Consider the following 25354-nt stretch of genomic DNA (forward strand, 5'->3'; position numbering starts at 1 on the left):
TAATGTTTTTATTTTTGAGAGACAGAGTACAAGTGGGGGACGGACAGAGAGGGAGGGAGACACAGAATCCCAAGCAGGCTCCAGGCTCTGAGCTGTCAGCACAGAGCCCTGCACAGGGCTCAGATCTGTGAACCATGAGATCATGACCTGAGCCCAAATCAGATACTTAACCAACTGAGCCACCCAGGTGATCCAAGAATGATTAATTCTAGTAGGAGGGTACAGTAGTGAGAGATTGTGTCTAGTAAGAAGTAAAGAGAGCTCTAAAGAATGTAGGCATAAAACAGAAACAAGGAGCAGATATTAACCCCAAGTATGAGATAGAGTTTCCAAGGAAGGAGTTCACCCCATCCCAGGGCTGAGATCCAGACTCTGTTGGAGAGGGCACAGTGTTGTGGAGAAGTTATTTGTGGCACTCCATGTTGCTGAAAATCAGTCATTTTGAACTTGCTGGCAGCCTGCTTTCTGGGATGCCCAAGAAAGCTGTTCAGGTTCTATGTCTTTCCACAGGCACTCTGCCACAAAATCACCTTGGTATGGGAGTACCAGAGGAAACTTCTGGTTGCTGTGCACTGCAGACACTGGAGAAACTGAGTACACTGGATCTGGTGCTGGAGAAGTTGTATATTCCTTAGGAGCCAGAAGCACTTTGCTGAAAATCCATTGGGGAGGGTTGGGGGTGGGGGAATGCTAGGGAAACTGGGTGGCTGGTGCACTGCAAAAGCTGGGCACCAGAGGAAATAGAAGTCTGGGGGTGGAGGAGCTACACATTCTGTGGAATGCTACCAAGTGAGCACACTAGAACCAGGAAGCAGAACCCTTTTCTTCTTGTTTCTAGCCTTCTTTTAAAATAGAAAAGAAAAAAAATTTTTTTTAAATATTTATTTATTTTTGAGAGACAGAGACAGAGTGCACGCAGGGGAGGGGCAAGAGAGAGGGAGACACAGAATCTGAAGTAGGCTCCAGGCTCTGAGCTGTCAGCACAGAGCCCAACGCGGGACTTGAACTCCGTGGACTGCGAGATCATGAGCTGAGGTGAAGTCAGACACTTCTGACTGAGCTAACCAGGAGCCCTTCTATGGTAGTCTTCTGACAAAAAGTTAGTGTTTGTTGGCACAGGAAAAGATATTTAAAGGGCCCAGATCCATTTTTTACAGATTAGTCTAAAAGGGTGAGTTTGGTAATGAGAGGCAATAAATCTATAACCAGCCATAGTCTTTCTGTTTGACCAACTTAGCTTCCTATTTGGTTGACTCTTTTACACACATTTAAATTCCTGTTCAATGGCATAACAAGCAAATAGGAAATATGCAAAGCTACTAGAGCCCTCATTTATATATTGGCCACAAGAGTTTGATGATTACTTGTAATTGATTGTAGTGGCTTTCTTGCACAACTCATTTCATCCTTTCCCTTTTGCTATAGACTGAATATTTGTGTGTGTGTGTGTGTGTGTGTGTGTGTGTCTCCCCTCTTCACCACTACCCCCCAATTTATATGTTGAAACTTAGTGCCCAATAATTTTAGGAGGTAGGGCCTTCATGAATGGGATTAGTGCCCCTAGAAAAGAGACCTCAGAAAGCTCCATTTCTTCTTATGTCCTGTAAAAACACAGAAAGACTGTTGTTTATGAAAGAGAAAGGCAGTCCTCACCTGATACTGTATCTGGGGGGTCTTGATCTTGAACTTCCCAGCCTCTAAATCTGTGAAAAATAAATTTCTGTTGTTTATAAGCCACCCATTCTGTGGTATTTTGTTATAGCAGCCTGAACGGACTAAGACACCTGCTTTGACGAGAACCTCAGCTGGTTGGGGTTCTTTGCTCCATGAAGTGACCCAAACCTTCATTCCCGAAAAATCTGAGCTGTCAGTAATCCTGCTGTTTTTGGTTGTTGCTTCTGTAGTTTCGCATTAATCCTTACTATTGAGCCTGGAAGTACTAAGAAACTCTCTAGAAAATTCTCTGGGTTCCAGACCAAGAATCCCTTGCTTCCATCTTATAGAAGGAACTCAGTTTTTCCTTGGTTATTGGGATCAGTCACTCCAGTCTGCAGATTTACCCCCTGCCTTTTTTTTCTCCCCTATTGGTTCAGTGGCATAAGAAGCCCAAATTATCCAGATGGTAGACTTATTCCAATTTATTGGAGCCATGTTTGTGTTTTCTTGGTGAAAGCATTCTTTCCTTGGGAACCAAGATCTCAAAACCAACAGAGCTCAGAGTTGCTCTTTACTGTACTTCCTTTACCCTGATATGAGTTCCTTGATTAACTAGGATGCCATGATGGTAGGATATGGCATTCTGTGAGTCCATAAATGATACGTTGCTGACAGAAGCATTACAAGCAGGGAAGGCATATCCATACCTAGAATATGAGTCCCTTCCTTTCTTCCTATGAGTCTTGTCTTTCTAGACAAATCTCTGCTTCCTTTGTGATAGAAGTACAATGTAATCAATCAATCTGGTTCCCATGGCTGATGGTGCCATTTTAGGGACTCAGTGTTGGTTTCTGCTATTGGCAGGTTTGATACTCATCAGTTGGATTGTTTTTTTTTAATTTTTTTTTATAGTTTATTTTTGAGACAGAGAGACCGAGCATGAGTGGGGGAGGGACAGAGAGAGAGGGAGACACAGAATCTGAAACAGGCTCTAGGCTCTGAGCTGTCAATGTCAACACAGAGCCTGATGCGGGGCTCAAACCCACCAACTAGGAGATCTGACCTGAGCCGAAGTCATATGCTTAACCGACTGAGCCACCCAGGCGCCCCTCTCATCAGTTGTTTTAACTTAGTGGAAGTCCATGTTGATTCTTCAGTAGCCTCCATCCCTGCCACTGTGGCCACTTTGGTTTATGAAGCCATTGAGTAAGGACTGGGTGGCTGGGGAAAGAGGTTGATATTATAAGGTTGATATTATAGAGTTTGTCATTTTGTCTGTCTCTCACTGAAAGATTCCTCTGTAGTAGATGCCCTTTGGTGGGTATTCACATAGGACAGAAATCACTCCACACAGTCTGTGACTATTTGTATACCATTCATATATACTTCTACCTCAGACTTCTTGTCGTCTATCTTCTGCTTATGCTTCTTCCAAATTCCTCATCATCCAAAGCACTGAAAATTGTCCGTCAATAAATGTGGATCCATATTTTCGTTCATTTCTTACTTTGTATGTGGTGAACAGTGAGTTATATTGCTCGAAGTTGTGCCCATTAGAATTTTTCTTCAACCACTCACTGTCCTTCACTAAAGCTGCCATGTGGGCCTGTAATTTTGCAGTTGTCCACCTTTAGTTGGTACCAGCATGTTGTACAGATCATTCTGTAATCCAAGCTGAGTTTTCTTCTTTAGTTATTTAGTTGTAAGGAGCATCCCTGGAGGCAGGAGACAACAGACATGGATTGAGGGAGATGAGTCAGTGTAAGAAGAGTTGGTGTCAGAGGAATCTGACCTACCTGCTCATGCAACTTTCTTACACCCTTTCGAACTCTGTCTCTTACAGTCCATTACTATTTGATTACATAACAGATTACTGTTATGCATGCCCAACCTTAATGTTTAGGTAATTCAGACAATACTCAGTTCATGATAGGAACTTCAGGCCATATGTTTAATCTCTGCCAAGGCTCAGTAACAAGCCAGAAACTTGTTTCACAAAAGAATGATTACCTGCAGAACAAGATACAGATTTACTCCCAAATCCTAGATATTTGTTCTATGATTTTCCTTTTGTACTTCTCAGAGGTGCCATATACTCATTAAATCTATAATCTCTAGGAAGTACATTCATATCAATGAGTTTGGCCCAGTTTAGCGGTATATTCCAGCCTCCCTTGGTCTAACACCCTTAGAATTACTCCCACAAATGTTCCCTAGGTTTCTTCGTATACGTAGTAGCAAAGTTATAGAGTTCTCTTGTTATTTCCTCTTGTGTATACTTATCCCTAAGATTTGGCCATAGTTATGGGAGGCATAGGAAATGGTTGTGGTAGATCTTAAAGAGAATAGGCATCCCTTTGAAAGCACCTATCTTGGATGAGGTTATTACAGGGCTTTGAAGCTGAAGGCAGACTACTAATACTAGTATGGGAGATGCACTGATCTGGGAGTTCAAGATTATTTCATTAAGGTTCAACAATATGTCTCCGTTCCAAGTTTCAGAATCCCATGCTTTACAATTTCCTAACTTCCACATGAGAAGTTTCATGAGATTTTGAATTCAGCTGTTGTTTATAATTCAGCAAGCCACATGATTTTGTGTATAAATATTAGCCCTGTAGCTATACAAAATAGGGGCCTCATTTAGAGTGGTGGTGGAAGCTTTGTTTCTCAAACTGTGACTTAAATTGAGTTAAGGGGTCTGAGGTGGTCATTTTCTTTTTTTTTTTTCTTAAAGTTTATTTTTGAGAGGGAGAGAGAGAGAACCGAGGGCGGGCAGAAGAGAGTGGGGAGACAGGATCCCAAGCAGGCTCCACGCTGACAGCAGGGAACCTGACTTGGGTCTCAGACCCATGAGCTGTGAGATCATGACCTGAGCTGGAGTTGGATGCTTAACTGACTGAGCCACCCAGACACCCCTGTCATTTTCTTTTTGTAAGCGCTTAAGTGAAGTCAAAACAATCCAGTCGACACTGCAGTCCTTACAGTCATCATTATTGGCCCAGGGGTCAAGTGCAGCAGCTGCTTGGATTCTCCAGCCGTATGCTTGACTTAACACTTCCTCATCATTGACAACAGGCAATAGTTTGATTTGTTGTGATGAAATCTGAAAAAAAATTTTCCCTGTGGTATTTAATAAACTTAATAAGGTCTATAATTCTGTCACGTAGCTTGTCATGTTACAGAATCCAGAAAATGAAATTAGTCCAGAATTGGCCAGGAAAAATTGGCTGGCTGTAATACCAGGTATCAAAGATCTCTTAAAACCTTTTTCGCGGCGCCTGGGTGGCTCAGTCGGTTAAGCGTCCAACTTCAGCTCAAGTCATGATCTCACGGTTCGTGGGTGCGAGCCCTGTGTTGGGCTCTGTGCTGACAGCTCAGAGCCTGGAGCCTGCTTCAGATTCTGGTCTCCCTCTCTCTCTGACCCTCCCCTGCTCGCACATGCTCGCTCTCTCCCTCTCTCCCTCTCTCTCTCTCTCTCTCTCTCTCTCTGAAATAAATAAAACATTAAAAAAACAAAAAAGACTTTTTCATGGTTTCCCCCATGTTCTCTTATTCTCTTCCATCTCATTTTGTTAGTATTATACTTTTGACTTCTATTTGGATGGAGCCATTCCTAAACATTGTGTTGAACTTTTAAAAGTTTCAGAAATTATTCTTTTTGCTCATATAGTTGAACTGAGCCTGTCCTTTAATAAATTTTTCTCCCTTCATTTATGCTTTATTTTATTAACCTAAGATCTGCTGTATTTTTAGTGGTGAACTCTCCTGGCATTTATCTTTCAGCTTTTGAGGCCTTGCTTTGGGAGACAGAGTTCTGTATTCTTTTGCTTTTTTTCTCCAGAGACAGAGTTTTTAATAATATAGTTCTTAAAGAGGAATCCAGGGTAACTTAGTTCTGAAGCTTTAGTGTGATGTGAAGTGTGTGACTTAATTAGCAGAATTCTTTCCCTTCAAAATAACTAAGTTTAGATGTAGGGTTTTTCCAAAATTCTGTTAAGTTTGAGTTAGAAGTCAGAATGTATAGTCTCCATACATTCCATTTGTAAACATCCTGTCTTAGTAAATTGAAATGTCATTCAGGAAGTATAAAGGCCAAACAGTTCTGTAATGATTTTACATTAAGAGCTTCATAGATTCAAGTTTGTGTGTGGTTGCAGTGAACTTACATGAATCATTTCTGCTTTTCTTCTTTGATTTCAGTTCAGTTCAGTACAATTCTAACTAATTGAGAAGTATGTAATTAAAATTGCCTGATGATACTGCAAACATGGAGGGGCCGTGCCTACCTAGAAGTACAGGAGTCAACATATATACCACTGTGGGATTCTGTACCCTACCACCTGCCTCCCAAACCCCATGGCAATTATGTTTCTAACCCATTACATGTAAAAGTTATTTTTAAGCTTTTTTTTTAATACAGAAAAGTTGCATTACACTTAACTTTGGAAAAAATATACATCACAAAAACAGTTTGCAAAGAGAATCAGTGGTGCGTTTTAGTCTGACTTCATTTTATCTCTTTTATCAACCTATTGTATTTATAGTAGTGTCACTTTATGTGGAACGGCACATTAGCTTTTCATGTGGGGATATACAGTAGTAAGGCTAGCTTATTTTTATTCTATAAAATCAACTGTGTAGATAAGTATTACTTTAAAGACATTTTTTTAAAAAATGCTTATTTTGAGAAAAAGAGCATGCATGGGCAGGGGAGAGGGACAGAGAAAAAGGGAGAGAGAAACCAAGCAGTCTCCACACTGTCGGTGCATCATGACCTGAGCTGAGATCAAGAGTCGGACACTTAATCGACTGAGCCACCCAGTCACCCTTATAGACAATTTTTTTTAATGAGATTACATTAATGTAGAAGCAGGATCTAAGAAACGGTTATTTCTGAGACATAACTGTTTTGAGGCAAGTCTGTAATCTATCTCAGTTTCCCATTTGAGAAAGTGGAGATAATAGTACCTACCTGTAGCTTTAGTGGGGATTAAATGAATTAAGAGTGTTTAGAGCAGCATCTGACACTTAGAAAAAGCACTTTTAACTATTAGCTGTTGTTATTATCCTTCTCATTATTACATCTGTAAGGAGATTGTACTAATGGTTTAAATATAAAATTGGGCATTATTTAACTTTTTTTTCCTTCTTTTCAGATGACCTGTGTAGAAAAAGCAGGAACAGATGAGAAGATGCTTATGAAGGTCTTTCGCTGTTTGGGAAGTTGGTTTAATTTAGGAGTTTTGGACAGTAACTTCATGGCTAACAATAAGTTACTAGCACTCCTTTTTGAGGTTTTGGTAAGGAATGGCTTTGTTTATGAAAGTATTTCTACCACATAGTCATAGTAGTAACTAACCTTCTGGGACATCATGTTTTCAGATTTCTGCACAGGGATTGGAAGGTGTATAGTAAGAAAAGAGCCATGTCCCTTTCCTTGTTACCAAGTTAAGGTAATAGTATTAATACTCAGAATAGAATAGAATGTAGTTAGGTATAATAGGAAAGCAGTCTTACACGTAGGTCATTGATTTATTATCTTTGCAGTTGAGATAATTTACTTAAGCATCTTGGTATGTGTAGGATGGTTTTGGGGCTTTTGAGATTAATGGAATAAAAAGTGTCTTTTATATATTTGTGCATGTCTTCCTTAAACTTTGAAAGTAATTATGCCTCCTAATACATTTCCTCTGTCTTGGTAGACAAGACTAAGCGTAGAATGAGACTACTTTTTAGAACAAGAAACATAGCAGTATCTTAAGCATATACTGAACAGGTCTTTGGAGATGGGAGTGACTGTCCTATTTTCCTGGATGGTCACCTTCCATGAAGTCATATTAGTATAGAAGCTCTGTGTATACTGGTTGTATGTTGGTTGCACTATTAGTTAGAAGATGGTAGCATGATACTGGATTGATCCCACTGTGAAAAGAAAAGGAAAAGGAAGGCATATTCTTTAAAGAGATGTTTTTGTGTTTCATTGTTGTTAGTGTATTTATGCTGCATTCTCGCATCAGGAGCTAAGACTCAGGAAAGTTAGGATGCTAATAATTGTTTTGCTAGTCATGTCTATTGATGCCCTTACCTCAGTAATGGTAATTTTGATTCTCATGTAAGCAAATTGTGTGAAGAGTAGTCAGTATAAAATTAAAATCCCACTGTTGTTTAAATTGTTATAAATATGATTGATTACATATGAAAGGAGGACAGTGTAGAAACTTCAAACTCAAGGCAGTGTTACTTCTGGAAATTAAGAGTGGGGTAAGGAATAAGCTAAGTAGTGTGCCAGGATGATACCATCTTCTCTACTGATCCAGTGTCAGGACTTCTTCACCACTTAAAAGAAGAGTGGTTTTAGAGTCAAGGTCAAATATCTTATTCTTATATTCATTGTGGTTCAAAATCAGGCCATATTTTAGTTTGCTTTGTATTTAGACCACAACTTTATTATAAATATAGCCTTTTCTCCCATAGTTCTTTTTTTAAAAGCTTTCACAAATCTAGTACTTCATATACATTACAAAAAAATACATTTGAACATTTGATTTTTACAATGTAGTAATAATTATAAATATTTTTGGATCCACCTCTCAACCTAAGAATAATCTAATGAATGGTTTACACTTATCTGTATGTTCTCCTGACCTTGCTTGTACAGCTCTGGAGATTCTAAATGTCCTTGTATTTTTTTATTCACAGAAAACTAATATGGCTTTACTAAAGTTATCTATCCCCTCAAATGTATTCTCCTGAATAGGAACCCTAGAGGTCTCACTCTTTGACTCTTCTGATCTGCTCTAATTTGTATCAGTTGCTCTTCAGATCTGCTCCCCAGCTGCCATCCTGGAACCTCTCTTTACTGTGCTTCTGGGTTGGATTTATTGTTTTTTGAACCTCCTCAGATACCTTCCTCAGAAGGATATGTGGGAAGTAAAACTTTGAGTTTTGCATTCCTGAGAAACATTTTTCTTTTTTTTCATTCTTGGTTGGTGGTTTAACTATATACAGAGTTCTAGATTCAATATTCTTTTCCTTCAAGATTTCCAAGGCCTTTCTCTTCTTGTATACTGGTAGGTGGCAGTGCTAATGAGAGGCTGAATAACTGATCTTTGCTCCTTTCAAAGTTACCTTCTCCTCTCATCCCCAGAAGTTACAAGAACCTCCGTTGAACCTTGATATTCTGAAATAGTATGATAATGTGTTAGGTATGGGTGTTTGAGACTTGTTGGACCCTTTTATTTTAGGTAGTACCTGAATATCAGAAAAAAAAAAAAAGATGGAAAAGATTTCCATAGACTAACACAGGAGGCAGGGAACACATGGGATTCTGTTTGGAGGGACAGGTATGGGTGGGAAAACATGGAATTTTAGAAGTCATATGACTGTGATGGAGGTAAAAAAAAAAAAAAAAGCTGATTTGGTTGGCATACAGGGAAATAGAACTAGTACAGGGAAGATTGATGAATATTGTTTGATTGAAGGCCATGACTGTTAGGCTGTACATTTAAAGTACATGTTCAGAAACAGGCTGTATAATTGTTTTGCCAGCACTTGGATTACAGCCCATTGATCATACTTCATACTTCCCTATTCCTGCTATCTCCCAGCAACAAGATAAGACCTCATCCAACCTACATGAAGCTGCTTCAGATTGTGTTTGCTCAGCTCTCTATGCCATTGAGAATGTGGAGACTAACTTGCCATTAGCCATGCAACTTTTTCAAGGAGTCCTGACATTGGAGACTGCCTATCATATGGCTGTGGCACGTGAAGATTTAGACAAGTGAGTAATTAAGGCAGTAGCCCTGGGTTCCATCCTTCATGATTCTTAATGACTGTGTAAATAAAGACACCACATCCTAAAGATGGTCTCGTATTCTCACCTGAACCTAGAGTGGCCAATTGGATACAGAAAGACTGTAATCATGGAAGGGATCCTCACAAAGGATAAGGCTTCAAGAATTAGGGGCAAACTTTGGAATATCAAGTGTGATTTGATAAGGATTTGGTACAAATGTTTTAGTAATCAAGAATTTGAACTTATAAGTCATTTACATATATATGTATATATGTATGTGTATATATGTATATATGTACGTGTATATGTGTATATATATATATACATACACACATACACATATATATATAAGTATAAAGAAAGGTGGCTATTTTGATACAGCATAGCAAATAATCACTACACGTCCCTTAGGGTAAGGATCCTTTGGTTTATTTAACTATGTGAGTTTGTACATATAATATACACATTTTTGACTTGGTGCTCTCATTACTCTCTCATCTACAGAGTTCTGAATTACTGCCGTATTTTCACTGAACTATGTGAAACTTTCCTTGAAAAAATTGTTTGTACTCCAGGCCAAGGTCTTGGGGACCTACGAACTCTGGAACTGCTGCTTATTTGCGCAGGACATCCTCAATATGAGGTAGCGTCTATGTTATGCTAAAGCCATTATTCTCCCAAGTTGTCTGTTGCATATTACCTATCCTCCATTGCCATACAGTTCTTTATTTGTGGGAAACTGTAGTCTTATTTTTGATTAACGTGATGTGGGAATTTCCTCTGTATTGGAGTTTTTTTTCTTTTTAAATTATATTTAAGTTTCTACTTTGAATTCTTTTCTGTTTTCTTACCTGGTTAGCTGGGTTGACTGTTCTGGGCACCTTAAGGAACTCATTAGAAAGAAAGCCTAGTACCTTTTTACTGAGCCCCTCTCTACATCCAGTTATTCTTTTTAGAGCTTTATATAACTCATATAAAATCTTAACTCTGCATCTACAAGTCTTAACATCCAAAATTTTTCTCCAAATTGTGGGTGGGAACGAGAAAGAGATTGAGGAGTGCCTGGGTGGCTCAGTTGATTCACTTTTAAGTGTCTCACTCTTTGTTTTATCTCAGGTCATGATCTCATGGTTTGTGAGATCAAGCCCCCTGTTGGGCTCTGTACTGACAGCGTGGAGCCTGCTTGGGATTCTCTCCCTCCCTCCCTCTCTCTGCCCCTTCCCATTCCTGCTCTCTCTTTCTCTCTCTCTCTCTCAAAATAAATAAACTAAAAAACAAAGGAGGGGGTATTGAAAAGATTTAAAAGTCTGCATTCCAAAATCTTTACAATACCCTATCTCTTAAAAGAGTTGGCTAGATTTTTAAAAATCTTGTTTATTCAAGAAATTTTACTGCCACTTAATAGTATAAGAAGCGAGAAAGAACGTGCAAATTGGATATTGTTTTAAATAGATCTGTTTTGGATCCTTGATGGGAAAAGGAAAGTTAAGGCCCCTTTTAGGGAGGAGCACAGTAGTGCTGTGATTCCCATCCCTTTCTTTCTTATTATATAAAAAATAATATTTATTTGTTTGACTTGATCTCATGAGGATATCTAAATTTGGATGAAATGCAAAACATTTTGGGGAGTTAAGTACAGCTCTATGTAATAGTTATCTCTCCTTTAAATAGTTCATAAGTAAGATGAGCTATGGATAAAGTCCCAGACTCTTCCCTTTCTGTCCCACTCAAGAAAGTATAGGAGTAAAAATGACATAAGGTTGGTATGTTCAGGGATTTGCAGATGGTTTCTCCGGCAAAACGTGTTTTAATCTCAAAATGAAAGGATTTTAGGGACACTTGGGTGGTTTAGCTCGTTAAGTGGTGGAATCTTGATCTCAGCTCAGGTCTTGATCTCAGGGTCATGAGTTCAAGCCCCACATTGGGCTCTGCTCTAGGCATGAAGCCTATTAACAAAAAAAACCAAACAAACAAAAAAGATAAAAGCAAATGATTATAGATTTGAGAAAAAAATGTTTCAAAAGTGACTTCCATTTCTGGATCTGTTTCTTTAAATTCAGAATCTATTATACTGTTGAGAAGTTATCAGCTAAATAGGGACTGCATAGCCAGTCATCCTAAATAGAATTTGGGGCCTAACATGGGAATATAGTTTGGGAGGATAATAATAAATCTGCTGGAGAAAACAAGTGCCTTGTTAACTAGTTCTACTCATATTATTTTAAAGTATGTCTTCTTTCCTATAAGGCTCTAGCAATAAAACTGTTTTCATACTCCATTCCTTTTCTGATTCAAATAAGTTTTTTTCTCTCATTTAATTTGACAGGTAGTAGAAATTTCCTTTAACTTTTGGTACCGACTTGGGGAGCATTTGTATAAAACTAACGATGAAGTTATTCATGGAATCTTCAAAGCTTATATTCAGCGACTGCTCCATGCTTTGGCTCGACACTGCCAGCTAGAACCAGACCATGTAAGTGCCCTTCCACTTACGAATCTTAATTTCCTCCTCTTTTCAGTGCTAATTTGAAAATGAACTAAAAAAAGGAATCCGCAGGTTTTCTGTCACTCTGTAGCTTACACTAAAGAAATCAATACCAGTATAATGAAGAGTATAAGGCTTATATAGAAAGAAAGAAATTCTGAGCTAGTAACCCTTCTCCTGGGAATTTACCTTAAATAATTTTGAAGAAAAAAGAACAGCTATTTTATGTACAGAGCATTATCTGTAAAATAAAAATATGGTGAGCTCATGTACAACAATATAAGAGGAGTTACATAAATTATGATGTAGCAACTTGATGGGCCATTAGCAAAGTTAAATATAATGACTGTTGAAGCAGCAGTAGTTGGTTTGCTAAATGAAAAAAATCAGAATGTAAAATTTTATATGCTGTATTTTTATTTATTTATTTATTTTAATGTTTTATTTCTGAGAGAGAGAAAGACACACACACACAGCATGAGCAGGAGAAGGTCAGAGAGAGAGGGAGACACAGAATCTGAAACAGCCTCCAGGCTCTGAGCTGGCTGTCCGCACAGAGCCCGACACAGGGCTCGAACCCACGAACTGCGAGATCATGACCTGAGCCGAAGTCGGACGCTTAACTGACTGAGCCACCCAGGCGCCCCTATGCTGTATTTTTAATAGTATAACACGTGGTTGGCTTAAAACTAACACAAAAGTAAAATATTTGAGGATTTGGAGAGTCACATATGATTTCTTTCCCCCACACACAAAATATACATTTTTCTTTATACTGATTTTATAACTTGAAGATATAGAAATAATCTACTTGCTTAGAAGAATGTATACTAGAAATACTATAAAATAGTCCATTGGAAAACTCTTATAACCTCCTTTCTTTGCTTAGTTTCTTCAAATCTTAGTAGTATTTATTTCATGCTTTTGGTTGGTTAGTTGGTTTAATTCCTGTCCCTTAGTTAACCTAGGACTTGGAGAGGTTTTTTCCCATTGCTTACAATTAAATCTGACGTGAAAACTGTAACTGTCTTTGTTCTCTTTATTTTAGTGTTAACATTGTTGTTTGAGCCATGTATTTTGCATCTCCAAGAATCTTAATGATAACCTAGTCTAGTCTTAGTCTTTCTTCCTTAATTTTTTTATTTATTTTTTTAATGTATGTTTATTTCTGAGAGAGAGAGAGAAAGAGACAGAATGCGAGTGGGATGGGGCAGAGAGAGAGGAAGACACAGAATCCAAAGCAGGCTCCAGGCTCTGAGCTGTCAGCACAGAGCCCGACGTGGGGCTTGGACTCAACACATTGCGAGATTGTGACCTGAGACAAAGTCGAATGCCCAACGTACTGAGCCATCCAGATGCCCCTCGTTAGTTTTTTAATTGAGGAATCTTATCTTCAACTACATCTTACATGGAAGCCTGATATGTAAATAAAAGCAGGACCTCTGGTTTAATTGGCTCTACTTGCTTATCCCTTGCTTCCCGGTTCTATTTCCCTGGCACCATTTCCCTTGCACATAATTCCTTATACTTGTGGTGGCTATATAGTGCTTTGTGATTTCTGTGGTGCTTTATAATTTATTACCTCATCTGTGAAAGCCATTGTTTCCTCCTCATTCTTTGACTTTAATTTCTTCATCTTAAAGCAAGGAGGTTGGACCAGATCAGCAGTTCTCAATAGTACTAGAGTTTTTTTCCAGATAGTCATGGAAAAAGATTCTTATACATGCCCTTAACCATCTCATAGTTGGAAGCATGAAATATAAATGATCTGTTTTTTAATGAAAAATTTCGAATATTTGACAAAGGTGAAAATTTTACAGTGACTATCTGTATACCTATTTAAATTCTGCCATTAATATTTTACTGTACTGTATCCATCTACAGTATAGTATCTGTCTATCTACACAAAACTCTTAAGGTCTAATTCTATTTTGCATTTAGTTATTGTGATAATTATTTTGGTGAATATTTTTTTATTGTTTGAGAGAGAGAGAGTGCATGCAGCTGGGGAGAAGGGTAAGAGAAAGGATCTTAAGCAGGGTCCACACTCAGCCTGGAGCCCTTCGTGGGGCTTGATTCCACGACCCTGGGATTATGACCTGAGCCAAAATCAAGAGTCAGATTCTTAACTGACTAAGCCACCCAGGCAACCTGATTTTGGTAAATCTTGAACCATGAAGCATCAGAGGCTTATTCAGTACTAAAAAACTGGACCTTGTCTAGATAAACTTATGAACTCCTAAATTACCCCCTCTTCCAGATCACTTCCCACTCTGACCAGTCTACATATTTCTAATAACAGAACAAGGTATGACTTGGAAATGGGGAGAAAAAAAGGAAAAGAGTTTCTCATAGTAAAGGTAAAAGATAGGTTGTATTGTCTTGATATACCTAAAAGTTTAGGATACCCTGTATAGTAAAATACCCTTAGATTTAGGCAACTTATCTCTTGCTCATTGGTACTGAACTTCTTAATGGCTTTTTCTTTATTTGCGATTTTCTAGAGGTTAGTGAAAGCCTTAGTGAGTTTAAAACAACCGTTATCTGACTTGAAATTTCAGGAAGGTGTTCCTGAGGAGACTGATGATTTTGGAGAGTTTCGGATGAGGGTATCAGACCTGGTGAAAGACTTGATTTTCTTGATTGGGTCTATGGAGTGTTTTGCTCAGGTAAGTCCATTTGGAGATTCTTAGTGGTTTTAGTGATCACTTTAGTTTTGTTCACTTCTGTATCTTCTGTAAATGTTCCACCTTTTTCTTCGATTTTAATGGCTAAATGGGTAGTAGATAGTGCAGGTGCCTAGCACACTGCCTGGCATATAGTAGCTTTGTTTATTTAGTATCTTACAAGCAAATTGCAGACTATGGATGGTTCAGTTATGGTTTACTCTATCATTGTTGCTACTGAAAGCTATTCCACTTGTCCAGTTGGAATGGAAAATCATAGATAATCCTTAAAGCCCCAAGATATTTATAGGGAACTTGGACCTAGCCAGGAAAAGTAGGCAAGTTTTTCTGATTTGATAATTATGTACCAACTCCTGGCAACTCTTAGTTATTTGGCATTTCCTTTGCCCACATTTACGGTTAGATTCCTGTGCAGTTTCATCCCAGAGTTGACAATACTAGAGTAGAAGATTCATAGTCCTGTGATTTTCCTGACAATCAGTGAGTAACATTTGCCCTCATAAGGTTGCAATCATCACCATTCCACATCACTTAACATTAGCATAATTTCAGGTGGTTTTCATATTACTGGATCATGCTCTAAGCTCTGAAATAGCAAGTTTTGATGTTTTGTCAGCAGTATTGAGCTAACCTTTATTTTATTTTGTGTATTTGGGGCATAATCTGATTTAGAAAGTGTTAATAAAATTAAAACTATTTACTTTATATTAAGCAAAGTGTGTTTATTGATCTAATTATAAAGGGTTGGAGATTCTTAGAAAGCAGATTTAATGAGATCACTAGACCACAGGCAAATGACCTGTGTTCAGGATTCAGCACTTCTCTCATTGGCATTGTGGCTCTGAGCAAGTTACTTGTTCTTCAGGCCTCAGTTTACAAATTTTCATAAATTATCAGTGTTGTCCAACATGTTTTCTATGGAGCACCAGTCCTATGAGATGTTTTTTAGCAAAAACAAAAAAAGAAACAAACAAGCACCGAACTATCCTCAATTAAATTTGGGAAATACTTATTAAAGGCGTTGTGAAGTCCTACAACAAGAGAATTCTTTAATTTTCCTGCTTATCAAGTATTTGTTATTTGACTTCAGAAATATTATTTAGAATAACATCCAGTCACATTCCACAGATGGATGGATATGCCCTGGGAAATTTCTGGACTAGAACATCTCTGAGTATTCTGCTTGGTTTCCTTTTTTCTTCCCCTTGCTTGGATGTAGTATTGTGATAGATGCTTTTCTGAATAGCTGCTTTTTTGGAATTTAATCTATGCTACTAGTGTTGATGCAGACAAGTATTTAAAATAATAGAAATGTAAAATCAATACGTATGTAAAAAATCTACATTGTATTTCAGTTTTAAGTGTATATATGTATTTATCAGTTACTATCAGGATCAGGAAAAGACACTCATGTAATATGTTTTGCTTTTCCATAATATTCATTTTGTGGGAGCAGATGATAATCTTGATATACTCTTGGAGACCTAACTGGGTTTATTTTAGATATTAAAATAGCATTTACTTGTAGATCAGTGAAGATGTGAAAAATGAAAATAATATTCTCCCCTGGCTCTGAGAGATAATTAGATTTAGAAACAAGGGACTAGATTTATTTTAACTAACAGGATTTTTTGTTTGTTTTGGAATTCGATTCTGTTTTCCTTTTAATGGATCCATAATCCACCTCTTCTTCTCTAGTTATATTCTACTCTGAAAGAAGGCAACCCACCCTGGGAGGTGACAGAAGCGGTTCTCTTTATCATGGCTGCTATAGCAAAGAGTGTTGATCCGTGAGTGTCTCATAAGTCTTTTGCTGGGAACTCTAAATATCAAAGGAAGGAAAATTACCATTTTTTTCTAATATGGTATATGTTTGGAAACTCTCTTAGAACTTCTTCTATAATGCTGCCTAGTCTTCTGACTTTTAGAGTCTATTCCAGAGTAGCATGCATTGCTGATATCCATGTTTTAACCACATTTCCTAGAGTTAAAATTGTTTTGTTTTTGATGCTAGGAAGAGAATGTTGATTTATTTTTCCACCCGAGGCTCCCTTGTGAAAGTTGGTATAATTAAAAATTTGTTAGGCTGTTAAATTGTTGGTACTTGGTTAAAAGCAGTTGAATAGGCACCAATTGGCTCTCATCTGATTTTGTGGCCTTGAGTAAGTTATTCTTACAAATATTTCATTATATTGTTCTCCTTTTTGTCTGCCTTAGAGAATGATTTGTGAGTTTCAGAGAGGCAAGACAGACAACTGTGTCACCTTAAAAGAGTAGCAAAATCTAAGGGGCAGTTATTTTGTTGTTGCCATTGGAAATGTTTAAGTTAATTAGAAATTGATTTCTAATTGATTAGCATAGAAATTCTATTTATGATTTTAACATGAATTCCTAAAAGCAGAATTTACTTCGTGCTGTGAGTTTATAAATTGAGGCTAATATCTATCAGGTTTTCTTGTATTGTGATCAGATACCTGCAGTCGAGCTCTCTATCCAAAGCCTTGGTTGGCATGTATTTATGACGAGTATAGTGCTTCTTTCTTAGCTGATCTTTAGGGTTCAGTCAGTGAAATCTTACATTGTTTCTAATCCAGCAAATATTCAAGGAGGTAAGAGTAGGTTGGTTTTTCTCTATCAAGAAGTTCTGGTCCTGAATTACATACCATACTATTTACTCTTAAACTCGTTTTGGTATCTTTGGGAACCTTCAGTGATAGTCTGATATTAAAATCACTAATATTCTAACTGATATGTGTTGATATAAAAAAGGATGGGTAGAGAGTCTCAAAATTAGCTTAGTGCCCCCCAGGGAAACATAAGGCGTAAATGAGAGAAGATTTAACATTCTTTTTTATTTACCCACCTTTCAGTCCAACTGCATGATTATTTTTTAGTGTATATAAAGGACTCAGTAGACTTAGTTTATCAGCGGGGAGTGCTTTTGCTTAATCCAGGACATTATTTGGATTTTAAACATCTTTCATTTCTGGATCGTATGCTACCATTTTGGGGGCATCCACCACTCAGTAAAGTATTTCAGCCAGTATCCTTGGGGAGTGGAAAAAAGGAAAGGGAAAAAATAAATTCATGGAGCTTTGGAGAGTATTCAGTTAATTTCCCTCATCCAAGCCAGGGCACCTTTACCTCTTCTGCAGCTTGTATTCTTGTTCCTTTAGATAGTGAGCTGGCTCATCCATACTTACCTGTTCTTAAAGTTTCCAGTATCCAGCTATAAGAAATGTTTTGGAGAATAATAACCAACAGCAAGTGGTCTGTGAGAATTATTCATTCATTCGTTTAGTCATTCGGCAATATTTATTGAGTGCCCACTATGTGCCAGGCACTGTTCTAGGAACTGCAGATAGAGGAATAAATAAAATGAATTCTTTTTAAGAATACATTCATCCACAGTAAATGCCTGCTTCTCCAATTTGCAGAGTCTTACTTGATAACAGGATGTGTTGTTAGACACTTTACTCTCATTTAGAAGATTAAGGAGCAGAATGCTTCTCTTCAAACAATGATACCTTCCATTTCTTCCTTTTCGCTTTTTTTGAGGATTTAAAAAACTTTCATACCAGCTGTTAAGCACGTTTATCCAAATGGTTATTTATTTAGAAAAAAACCCTTTAGCAATGATTTGTCTCATTGCAGCCTGTTAACAGGCCAGAATCTAACCTCTGAAATCAGTAACTGAATACTTTGCCTTTTGTACTCAGGGAGAACAATCCAACACTTGTGGAGGTCCTAGAAGGAGTGGTCCGCCTTCCAGAGACTGTCCATACAGCGGTGCGATACACCAGCATTGAATTGGTTGGAGAGATGAGTGAAGTGGTTGATCGAAATCCTCAGTTTCTTGGTATGTGTGAACTCATCCCTCTGTAGCTGCTGTATCTGTTTTTCTGATTCTGTTCTTCCTCTTACTTTTGCTCTTGTTCTCTTGCTTTCTGTTTTTATGGGTAGGCAGAATGTTTCTAGACACTGAGAGTAATGATATTATGAGTTATTGGCTAGTTGACACAACATGTATAATCTGATCAGACCTTGGAAGAAGCATCTTTGAAAGATTAGATCTCTAGAGAGGGAAACAGTTTGCTTCTAGTACTGTTTTTCAGCATGAACATTTCTGTCTTTGTTAGTCTTTGGTACATGCTCGGTTAATCAGCCTCTCCTATATTTCTAACCTAAAAGCTATTATTAATAGGGTAAAGCAAATGAAAGATTTTTTCAGTGTTAATATATGCTCCTTTTAAAAAACAAGAAATATCATTTGAAACGAAAGAAGTACAAATTAAAATGAAGAATGTTGAGTTATATAGCTTCTGGATGCCCTTATTTCCTTGAAAAAATAACTAAAGATTATATATAAAATAACTTTAGAATCAAAAGGGAAGGTATAAGTCATTTCTTTTATCCCTCTCATTTTCTAGTTAATAAATCCAAAGAGACTAAATAATTTATCCAGTGTAGTATACATTAGCCGCCCCCCCCTTGATGTTCAAGAGTGGTATATTCTGAAAATTTTAAGAACCCCCAAACTTGTGAATATCATTAATTATATCATTACATTTGATATATTTCCTATACTTCTCTTCATCACCACCTTTTGGTTTTTTAAAATTCCAATATAGTTAACATAATAATATAGTATAGTGTTTTATTAATTTCAGGTGCACAATATAGTGATTCAACAATTCTATGCATTACTTAGTGCTTATCAAGATAAGTGTACTCTTAATCCCCATCACCAATTTCACCCATCCCCTCCACCCGTCCCACCTCTGGTAACTCTTTATAGTTAAGAGTCTTTTTTTGGGGGGTTGCCTCTTTATTCCTTTGTTTTGTTTCTTCAATTCCCACATGAGTGAAATCATACCGTATTTCTCCTTCTCCAACTGCTTATTTCACTTACCATTATACTCTCTGGATACATACATGTTGTTGTAAATGGCAAGATTTTATTTTATTTTTTTATGGCTGAGTAACATTTCACTGAATGTGTATGTATACACCTCCCCTCCCCATCATCTTTATCCATTCATCTATCCATGGACACTTGGGATGCCTCCATAATTTGGCTCTTGTAAATACTGCATTAAACATAGGAGGATGCATATATCTTTTGGAATTAGTGTTTTTGTATTCTTCGAGTAAATACAGTAGTGGAATTACTAGATTATACGTTTATTACCACCTTTCAGTTTGATTTTTTTTATATATCTTTTTTTATTGCTTGAAAGTCTTGCTTAAAAAATGATGTGTGTTTGGGGCACCTGGGTGGGTCATTCAGTCTAGCAACCAACTTTGGCTCAGGTCATGAACTCACAGCTCGGGAGTTTGGGCCCTGCATCTCTGCTATTAGCACAGAGCCCACTTTGGATCCTCGGTCTCCCTTGCTCTCTGCCCCTCCCCCGCTTGTGCTTACTCTCTCTCAAAACTAAAAAAACATATTTAAAAAGTGATGTATGTTTCTTTTTTCTTGTTTCTGTATACAGAGCCTAGACATGCTTACATTATAGCTGAGATACTTTTAAGTTCACCATACCATTTGTAAATCTTTTCAAAATACCTGTTTTCTACATTTCTTCGCTTCTGTTACCTGTCTCAACATTTGGCTTTCTTTACTGGATGATTTTTCCACAAGAAACAAAGTAGGTTTGTGTATTTGTGTAAGAGTTATCATTACACAATGGGTATCTCAGTTGGTTAAGGGGCTAACTTCGGCTCAGGTCATGATATCGTAGTTCGTGGGTTTGGGCCCTGCCCGCATAAGGGCTCTCTGCTGACAGCTTGGGGGCCTTGAGCCTACTTCAGATTCTCTGTCACCCTCTCTCTGCCCCTCCCTTGCTCACACTCTCTCTCTTTCAAAAATAAACATTAAAAATTTTTTAAAAAGATTTATTATTCAGTACCACTTTGCGGTGTTGGATTCAAATGTGTGCTTCAGCAATAAGACATTGCTGAAGCAATTTAACAGACAGATGTTCATACTTCCTTTAGAGTAGTCAAAACAATAAACTTGAGAATCACAGAAGTCTGTAGTATTATGGTTGCCTGTACTAGGTTCTAGATTTTAGTTCTTCTGATTTGTAGGCTTAAAAAGGCTATTTATTGTGGAGAGGGCCAGGGTTTTATCCTGATTGGTGCATTATATTGGTTTTTAGACTGGAAATGGATATAACTCTTCAGGGCACTTTTAAGACATTATTATTATTACTATCATTATTGGGGTTTTGTTTTTGTTTTTGTTTTTTTTGTTCTTTTATGGTTTGGTGTGAGGTTACCCAAAAGTACTCTTTAATCATATGTGATTTTTCCATAGAAAACCATTCTGATTTTTATAAAGTAAGGTAAAAGAGAAGTAGAATTTGTTTTGTAGAAATTCATTTTTATAATCAGTTTCTTTGGTACACTTATATTTGCTAAAAGATAAAACATTTTTTCTAGAAGTGCTAAAGCACCATCTGCTTGTTTTTAAGGCCTTTTGTAACCAGAAAGAAGCAAGTGTAAAAGTGTCTACTTTAGATAACTGCCATAATTAATGTAGGCTCTTTTTACATAGTGACTCATCTCGGAGTATAAATAATGGTAGCTCTCTGAGCTTCATGTTCTTTCTTACATTACCTTATTCTTAATACTTGGATAATGATATCCACTAGTGGTTTTCAGACTATTCTGTGAAGACCTAGCCACAAGGAAAGAAATAGAAGGTGAATAGATAGGACCCAGGGCTTCCTGACACTAAGTCAGCAAAATCAAGCTCCAGTGTGTGTGTGTATGTGTGTGTGTGTTTTAATGTTTATTTATCTATTTTGAGAGAGAGAGAGAGCACACAAGAGAGGGCTAGAGGTGGGCAGAGAGAGAGAATCCCAAGCAGGCCCTGTACTGTCAATGCAGAGCCTGATGCAGGACTTGAACCCCTGAACTTTGAGATCATGACCTAAGCCGAAATCAAGAGTTGGAGGCTTTAACTGACTGAGCCACCCAGGCACTCCTACATTTCATTTTTTGAAATGGTTCTTTTGTGGGGCATCTGGGTAGCTCAGTTGGTTAAACATCCGATTTTGACTCAGGTCATGATCTTGTGGTTCGTGAGGTCAAGCCCTGCATGGGGTTCTGTGCTGATAGCTCAGAGCCTGGAGCCTGCTTCAGATTCTGTGTCTCTTTCTGTCCCTGTTCCTCCCCTACTTGCACTCTGTCTCTCTCCTCTTCTCAAAAATAAAGGTTAAAAAAACATTTTTTTAATACAATAAAAAATAAATAAAATGGTTCTTTTGCTTTTAAAAAAGCAGGGGGGATATAAACCTCTATTCTGAGAAACTAGAAGTTTTCCTTGAGTTTCAAATATGTAATCTTTACTTTGTGGCTTCTCTCCTTAGACCCTGTGTTGGGCTATTTGATGAAGGGCCTGTGCGAAAAGCCTCTGGCTTCTGCTGCAGCCAAAGCCATTCATAACATTTGCTCTGTCTGCCGAGACCACATGGCTCAGCACTTTAATGGACTCCTGGAGATCGCCCGTTCCCTTGATTCCTTCATGTTGTCTCCAGAAGCTGCTGTGGGCTTGCTAAAAGGTATTTACTTCAGATGTTAACTAGTAACTAGTAACCAGATGTTAACTAGTAACGTCTCTAAGCCACTTCTGGGGGTTATCTTATACTAGTCATAGCCCAGTTTTTCATTTGCACCATACTTACTGATGGAGATGACCTTTCCCCTCGGGAGGGTGTTGATTGTATACACATGCATTCTTTTCTTAGAATATTTTAAGGCTATATAACCAATTAAAACTGCTTATAGTGTGTATAGCACAGACCTAGATTTTGGACAGAGACAACACATTTGAACCAAACATAGTTCCTTTTTGAGTTGAGGGAAGAGTAAAAAGGGAAACCAAATAGCATTGCCATACCAAACAAGTAGATGGAAATGTAAAGGTCATGTGTGTGCATCAGTCCTGTAGTAGAAATGTGGTCTCTTAGCAGTCTCTAACCAGTATGGGTCAGCTTTACACTCAGCGATGGCCTATCCAGAGGCAAGCAGCCAAAGTGGTGATAAAGTTCAGAGTAAGAAGAACCAGAGGTATTAAAGGCTAGAAACAGAAGGGACTTTAAGCATGATGGCTATTTTTAAATATTTGAAAAATTACCTTATAAAAGAGACAGATTTATTTTATGAGTAGTTGTCAGTGTTTTACATTTACTTGCTCTTAGAAAGAAAATGCTTTTCTAAGTAAACTATAAAAGCAGATTGGGGTGCCCTTTGAGATAGTAAAATCCTTACAGCTGGTGGTTAGAGGGGATTTATCAAGTAAAGGATTGGGTAATATAGCCTGTGCGGGATCATTTAAGCTTCTGTGAGTAGCAAACAAGTTAGGCGTGGCTAGATTGGATGACTGTGTGTGAACTGACTGTTCTTTCTTGTATCTAATAAGGTTCCTTCCAGAGTATTTGCATTTTCCAAGATAGGTTTTCATTCTGTAGCATGGATTTTTGTTGTTTCCCTTCATAAGCATAGATAATAAGGCATTAAATAGGACTCAAGTATTCTTATTTCTTACCTACTACTAGTGGTTATTGCCATCTTGTAATTTTCTACTGAAATTTAACCTTGATACTGAAGTGATGTATAACCTGTAGTAGGATGTGGCGTCTCAGTTATCAGTGACATCTTCTAGATAAAGAAAACTTTGTAGTAACATTCCTTTCTGTAGGAATGAGTTAAAAGGAGAAGTCATATTTAAGTTATCTTTCTCCCCCATCCAGTTTTAAATAATTCTAACTCATCTGTGGCTTACAGACTACCAGGAGAAGTCATTTAGTTTTTTAATTAACATTCAAGGACATATAGATTGATTATTGTTCTTGTTTGTTTGTTTGCTTTTTTGTTTTGTTTTGTGATTACTGTTCTGTTGAATCAAATTTTGGGAGATGATAAAAATCAGAGTCAAGGGATTTTTTTTCTTTTTTTAATAAATCCTGGAAGGACCTAGGCTGATATGTAATCCTCTGGAGCTGGGGGATATGCTTAAGCATTTAGCGGGGATTATGACAAGAGGAAGGCTGAGTGAGAAGCATCTGGGCCTTCTATTCCAATTTTTTTAAAAAAGCTACGTTTTTTAGCCTATTTTATTGGAATTCCAAGTTAAGATTTTATTTCATTTAAAAAAATGGATTTTTCAGTGATTTGGAAAATGGAAGAAAGTCCCACTTAACTTACTTTTCTGTTCAAAGCACTCGTTTTACAGATAAAGAAACTGAGGCCCAGAGATAATACCTCACCTAGCTCATAGATTCTGTTAGGTAGAGCTAGAATCAGATCTCTAATTTCAGGCCTTTTTCCCAAAAAAGAAAAAAAAAATATGTCTTGTATTTCTCCAGCTTCTCTGATGACCAGAATTGCCTCGGTACTTATCAAAAATAAGTACCTGCTAAATCAGAATCTCTGAGAAGTTTGAGAACCATTGTACCATACTATGTAAAAATAGCTTTGGGACTTTGTAAAGGAGGTTTTTAAAGTATATGAAGAATTGGAAGGAGAGATGTATTTAAACATCTTTAAACCCATAGGCACCTGAGGAGAAATAATTTAATATTAACTTCAGTTTTAAATGTTAGTGTGAAAGTCACTTAGTCATCTAAGCCAAATAAAGAAGAACTAGCCCTAAAAAACAAAATACTGTACCTGAAAAAAGTGCTGATCTTTTTAAAAGAATGAAACCAGCCAGCCTCATCTGTTAGCCAGTGGTTACCTCAGTTTCAGCTTTTATCTTATTTGTATTTTTCTTTATCTTGCAGGGACAGCACTTGTCCTAGCCAGATTACCTTTGGATAAGATTACTGAATGCCTTAGTGAACTTTGTTCTGTTCAGGTTATGGCATTGAAAAAGGTGAGCGCAATTCAATGAGGGGTTTTATACATATATATCATGATTGCATGTTAGAAAGGAAAAGAGAAAATTATACATTTACAGGTGTTCTTTTATCTACCTAGGTAACCAAGAGTAATGAACTAAAAAGCTCTTAAAATTAGTAAGTCTATCAAAGGAGCTGCATAAATGGGAAATAAGTATTCTAAAGTCAGTAGATTTTCACTATCAGTAATACCATTTAGAAGATACAACAGGGTAAACACCATTCAAGTTAGCAACCAAAACCGTACCCTACCATGTTTCCTTAAAGAATATTGTAAAGATATTCTCTCTTCTCATTACATTTATATTTATAATGTAATAATAGGAGAACTTGACATAATGATTCTAAAGTTTATCTCTTGTAATATTCCGGTAAAAGTATTTATGAAATTTTGGGAAAGAAGAATAAGAGGCAACTTGCCTTATCTCTTAAAATATCTTATGAAACCATAATAACTTTAAAGTGTTATAATAGAAAGTGACATTAAAATATAGATTATATAATAGTGTTATATATGTATGTTATATATGATATAGAATATCTTAATCATTATAAAAATAAGTGGGGGGAATATTAAATAATAACTGTTTTCCACTCCACAATGATCATGTGGTAAAATATAGTAGTATGCAGTCTTGGCCATTTTGCAGTAAGATGAAAGACAATAATTTGACAATATGAATTTAAAGGTTTGCACCATTTGAGTAACTATCCGGAATCTCTATAAGGAAATGATTAGAGATTGAGAAGGAGGTTAACGTATAAGGGTGTATGTTACAGTGTTTGCTGTAGGTTTGTATGTGTTACAACAGAG

General features: G+C 37.2%; 1 protein-coding gene across 2 annotated transcripts in view; it reads left to right on the forward strand.

The window, feature by feature from the left end:
* TNPO3 (transportin 3) overlaps positions 1-25354 on the forward strand; it is an 81616-nt gene that overhangs the window by 34270 nt on the left and 21992 nt on the right. For both annotated transcript variants that reach the window (XM_077770748.1, XM_077770749.1), the window contains 9 exons: positions 6816-6959; positions 9267-9442; positions 9962-10100; positions 11784-11930; positions 14504-14611; positions 16328-16419; positions 18349-18488; positions 22009-22200; positions 24424-24515. In XM_077770748.1, coding sequence (XP_077626874.1) covers positions 6816-6959; positions 9267-9442; positions 9962-10100; positions 11784-11930; positions 14504-14611; positions 16328-16419; positions 18349-18488; positions 22009-22200; positions 24424-24515 — 1230 coding nt within the window. The remainder of the gene's footprint in view (positions 1-6815; positions 6960-9266; positions 9443-9961; positions 10101-11783; positions 11931-14503; positions 14612-16327; positions 16420-18348; positions 18489-22008; positions 22201-24423; positions 24516-25354) is intronic.

This window comes from Crocuta crocuta, unplaced genomic scaffold, assembly GCF_008692635.1.
Source record: "Crocuta crocuta isolate KB4526 unplaced genomic scaffold, BGI_CrCroc_1.0 scaffold266, whole genome shotgun sequence".
In the NCBI taxonomy this organism is placed as follows: Eukaryota; Metazoa; Chordata; class Mammalia; order Carnivora; family Hyaenidae; genus Crocuta; species Crocuta crocuta.